The following is a 5798-nucleotide window of genomic DNA, read 5'->3' on the forward strand; positions in this document are numbered from 1 at the left end:
CCATGCATGTACAAGTGTTTTCAAAAGAAAAGGTCAAGTTGTTATTCTTCATTAAGCATTTTGACCTCAAAAGATATGACTACCCTCATTTTTATTATTCTTTTCTCTCTCTTTTTTTTTTTTGCTTTTTTTTGTATTTGAAAAACTTGAATTCAATGATTAGCAAGAAAAACAAGTGACTCATAACATACTTCTTTTGCCTTTTTTTTGTGCTTTTCGTTATTTATCATTTTTTTTGCGACAACCTTTTAGGACTTGTTCTGGAGGAAATCTTTAATATCTCATATGCTTTGAAATTCATGAAGGATAACATGATGCAACTGATCAAAATATTCATAACAATATGAAAGGTAATTCAACAGTCTAACACAATATGAAAAGCATAATATTTTCAATGTTTACAAAGCCATGGTGTTCTTCATGCTGAGGTGTTTTCATGTCCTGGTAGAGGATTTTCTTCAACATTAAGTTATCTTTCTTCAAATGTCAACAATCCTGAATCAATCAAGGATTGTACCTTGTGCTTCAAAACCATGCATGCTTCTATTGAATGACCCAGTGCTCCTCCATGGTAATCACATCTTGTGTTTAAATCATATTTCTTTGGGTATAGAAGTCGTACAGGTCTGTCGAACAAATATTTATGAGATTATCGCTTTGGAGATTTGGTAATAGCTCTGTGTAGGTCATAGGGATATGAGTGAAATTGACAGCTTTCTTGCCTCGATTGTAATTTTTTCGCCCAATGTTCTGATTGAATTTCTCGGACTGAGACATTTGAGGATAGACAATGGGATGTAGATTAGCTCTTCGCTCTGTGCTTATCTCACACCTAGAATCATACTCATTCAAATTTGCTACAAAATTTGGGTCAAGTGCAATTTTTCCGTTCTTTATGCCGAGCTCAATCCTTTCTCCCATTATAATCAAGTCTGCCAAGTTCTAGGAAACACTACTCATCATATGTTTATAAAAGGGTGACTGTAAAGTATTTATAAATATAGCCACCATCTCTTTGTCATGCAAAGGTGGCTCTACTTGAGCAGCAATCTCTCTCCATCTTAAAGCATACTCTTTGAATGTCTCTGACTCATTTTTCTCCATGTTCTGCAGTTGAAATCTATCAAGCACATTATCATCATTATATTCATATTGCTTCACGAATGCAGCCACCAGATCTTTCCAGGAACAAATTTGGGTTGGTTCCAAATGCATGTACCAATTAAGAGCCATGCTAGTTTAGATTTCCTGAAAGAAGTGAATCAATAGTTTCTCATCATGAACGTAGGCAGTCATTTTTCTGCAGTACATGGTTATATGATTCTTTGGACAAGTGTTCCCTTGATACTTTTCAAACTCTAGCAATTTGAACTTCGGAGGTATCACCACATCTGGAACTAAACACAACTCTGCAGCATTGCCAAACTCAAACTTCTGTACACCCTCTATAGCTCTCAGCCTTTCCTATAACATTTCCAATTTGTTTGTGGAATCTTAAACATTTAGAGGTGTAGTGACATGGGGTGAAGGTTTCACCTCGGGTTGCTTTTTCATTGACACATGTACTACATCTAGTTGACCAATTCCTTGGGTGCCTGTGAAGGTGGATGTCCCAGGTTCGTTCTCCTTCGTATCATGAGTTGCAACCATGTAGCTTGCAGCTTTTTTCCCTGAGTCAAATCCAATGGGTGGCGTGTAATTCAGAGGAAGACCGTATGGAGGAGAAACTTGGGTTTCCTGAACCCTTTGTTGATGTTGTTGAGTGGAAGTCTTTCTAGATTTTTCTAGTGCCTCTATGGCTTCCAAAATCTCGTGTATTTGCTCCTTCAATTGTTGAATATCTATCTTTGTTGCTTCATGAGTTTCTCCCAAATTCTCCTTGATCTTTTATCAACAAGTCCTTTAAGGTATCACAATTTCTTTATTTTATTAGCATGAACTAACAAATGTAAAAACCAAATCCATGTGATGCATGAGACCCATTATGCATATGCAGGCAATATCAAAATATGAATGTATTTATGCAAAATGACATGAGGATGCATGCTAGGTGTTTAAAAAACTATGTGCCCCAAGAGACATTTTATTTACTTTATATGTTGATGTAATTAAGGAACACCATGCACGATATGCGACTAACTGAAAACCTACATGAGATTTATTGGTGCCTCAGGAGGCATGTATTCATATGATATGGGTATGAAAATGTGATGCACTTATTTCAAAACTCCATGCATGATATGCAATCGAATGACACAATGAAATGCATGTTTATCTTATTCTCATGAGATGTGATGCATGATGAAAAAAATGATATGCATGGCACACCATTGAATAATGAGATGCATGATTGTGCCTTGATTAGCACTTATTCATACGTAGAAAGATGTATAATATGTACAATAGGAGGTGAAGGGTAAAGGACGTAATTGTCTCCCTTTTGTGCCTTAACATAAGTATGACGCTTAAAGTTCTAAGGTGAAATATATGCGCTCATCAGGATGGTTCCCTAATGCCTAAGGATCAAGGTCACTACAGCTATGGTCCACTTCACGGTATTTCCCACAACAGTTGGTAAACAACACGATATGAGAGTACCAAATGAAGCAAACAAACTCTAGCTGGGGTTCTCACAATGACCACTTGGGAAGTACATCCACTGTGACACTGCTACACAATCCCCTCTAATTCTAAGCTGCATAGACCCGGGTATAGGGCCCCACTCATGTTATGTACAAAAATATAAAGTGAGTGTGTGAAGGGAGAAAACTGCACAACTAAACCCACACCTTCAAAACAAACATAAAAGATCTAGGTAGATACAAAACATGTTTTCTACCTAGAGTTCAACATTGACATTAATTATGCCATACACAACTTAAAGGTAAACATGATTACATACAAAAAGAGAAAGGGAAAAACAAACATTTAAATTAAACACACCATTTTCGCAGATTCAATTAAATAGGCTTGACTCTCTACGGTCCCCAGTGAAGTCGCCATCTGTCGCAACCTAAATCGCGATGGGACGAAGAACTAAAAATAAATTAATTTCGAAAAAGAAATTAGACATCGCCACCATAGTTTATTCTGGAAAACTATGGAAAACCATAAAAATAAAATAAAGTCTGCGAAAACCAAATTTAGGGTCCGGGAGTCGGTTACGCGTAGGGAAGGTATTAGCACCTTACAGCGCCCGCCCAAAGGCGGTACCTTTAATTAAATTTGTGAAAGAGATGTGTTTATTTTATATATTTATTTTTTCCAAAAATACAAAATATTGAACAAAATTATTTTTGGAGAGAAAGGAACTTGACAAGGGTTAAAACCTTGGTCCTACGTATTCTCATTAAAAATGAGAAATTAGGGCTACGTAGTTCTTTATAAAACTATTTGAAAAACCTTTAAATTTTTGGAAAGGGAACCTGACAAGGATTTGCCCTGCTCCTACGTATCTCCATTCACAATGGAGAATCAAGGATCACGTAGTTCTTGATAAAACTTGATTAGAATATTTAATTTTTAAAGTTGTCTTTTGACATTTTTGAAAATAAGTGTCATGCGACACGTGCGGTCAGGTTAACACCAAAAACAATTTTTATATTTTGTATTTATGAAAGGGAGTGTCGTGCGACGCTAGCGGTCGATTAGACACCAAAGCAATTTTAATAATTTTTATATTTTGAAAAGGAGTGTCGTGCGACGCGAGCGGTCGATTAGACACAAAAACTATTTTATGATTTTTATATTTTGAAAAAGACTGTCGTGCGACACAAACGGTCGATTAGACAACAAAACAATTTTATAATTTTTTATTTTGAAAGGAAGTGTCGTGCAACGCGAACGGTTGATTAGACACTAAAATAAATAAATAAATAAATAAAGAAAATAATTATTAACTTTTATTAATCATTTTTGAAAACTATTTTAATTTTTATTTCAATTGAAACTATTTTTATTATTTTTGAAAATGATGTGATTGAAATGTGATATTTAATTAGAAAAAGGTAAAATTGGAAATAGAAAATAAAAGTGCATAAGTAAATATGTGGGTGCAATGAGAAAAACTACATACATAGGAATGAGGTGCACATAGAGAAAATGCATGGTGCATAAAGTAAACTCATCCTAGCCTAAAAAAAGAAATTAAAGGAGTAGGGTGTGTGCTTAGTGAACACGCGGGTACATAAGATAAAATAAAACTAAATGTACGGGGTGTGGGGTTATTACATTTGGGAGTGCATGAAGTAAATAAAACAAAAACAAATGGTCCAATTATGAAACAAATCTGCATAAGTGTGAGAATTAAGTCATGGGGGTGCACGAAGAATTAAATGAATCTGCCAAAACCTAAATCAAATCCAGAATGCACATCACTTAAACTCTTCTTCCCCAACTTCATCTTCTACCTTCCACACAAGGCCACCATGCAAACACCATTACTACTACTCACTGCCAAGCCGCCGGCGACATTGCTCACGGCGGCACCACCCACGATGGCACCGGCAGCCATCTATGCCACCACAACATCATGTGCGTCCACCAATCACGTTCAAAACGCAACCATGCTTGCAGCAAAGCCGCCAACGGTGACGACAACCACTCTCGGAGGTTTGTAAACGTCGGCACAGACACTGCTCGCCAGTGTACCACTTATAGCCGTGCGAAACACTGTCGCACCGTCTCCTCTGCTTGCGTCTTCTTCAAGCCACCAAGACCGCCGCGGCTGCCATTCCGTCAAAGAGATAGCCGCCAATTACATCGTCATCTTCGCTCTCTGTTTCTCGAAGCCTGTTCAACCCTTCCCCCTTTCTTCACAGTGACTTATTGATATATATATATATATATATATATATATATATATATATATATATATATATATATATATATATATATATATATATATATAATAAATATATAAATATACGAATATGTTTCTGTTATGTTTTATAGCATATATTTAATGTTAGGGATGATAACTACATATATTGAAATTATTGGGAGTGAAATCCGTCAAATGTAACTATCAAATAATATTATAATATTATTTGGAAATTTTAGGAAGTTTCGGTTATTTTTATTTTTTCATTCATAATATTATTATTAATAATATGATTACTAATGGGGATTAAATTAATAAACAAAATTATGTATAAATTATCTATAAATATATATATATATATTACAATAACTAATTATTTAATTTAATAACTAATAATACAATTGTATAAATATTTATATGTAGATACTAATAATATGATTTTATACGATCAAATTCATGTTTTAAAATATTAATTTAATTTTGTACAGTTTTAAAATATTTTTAATTTTGCATAAAATGCATTCTAGAAATTTCATTTTTTTAGGACGAAAAATTTATTTGTTAAGAGAATAAGAGATCAAAAAAATTATAATAATTATAAAAATAAATAAATGAGATTAAATAAATATTTAAAGTAAAAGACAAAAAGGTATAAAATTTATTTAATTAAAAATATATTAGATATATGTCGTTAAATATTATGAGATATTGTTAAAAGATGTTAAATATTTTTAAGTGACCATTAATTATTTAAAAAGTATTTATTTAGAAAGTTATTATAAGAAACGTAATGGTTTATTATTTTAAAAGATTTATTTTATTTAAATGATGTTTTAGAATATGAAAGATAAGAGATTATTTTGAAGGATATATAAAGTAATTATTGCACTATAAATGAGTTACAAATTGTACCACACCTAGCCAAACTAGACCAAATAAGTAAACAATGTGCATATCAAGGCAGCCAAGTATCCAG

At 33.5% G+C, this 5798-nt stretch overlaps 1 protein-coding gene across 1 annotated transcript; it reads right to left on the reverse strand.

Moving 5' to 3' along the window:
* Nucleotides 1–1239: 1239 nt before the first annotated feature.
* Nucleotides 1240–4513, reverse strand: LOC114171138. The gene is made up of 3 exons (XM_028056350.1): nt 4454–4513; nt 1537–1884; nt 1240–1464 (listed from the first exon to the last, which is right to left on the reverse strand). The coding sequence occupies exons 1-3, from the start codon at nt 4511–4513 to the stop codon at nt 1240–1242; spliced, it is 633 nt and encodes a 210-aa protein (XP_027912151.1).
* Between the last annotated feature and the right edge of the window lie 1285 nt (nt 4514–5798).

Source organism: Vigna unguiculata, unplaced genomic scaffold (genome assembly GCF_004118075.2).
Source record: "Vigna unguiculata cultivar IT97K-499-35 unplaced genomic scaffold, ASM411807v1 contig_120, whole genome shotgun sequence".
NCBI lineage: Eukaryota > Viridiplantae > Streptophyta > Magnoliopsida > Fabales > Fabaceae > Vigna > Vigna unguiculata.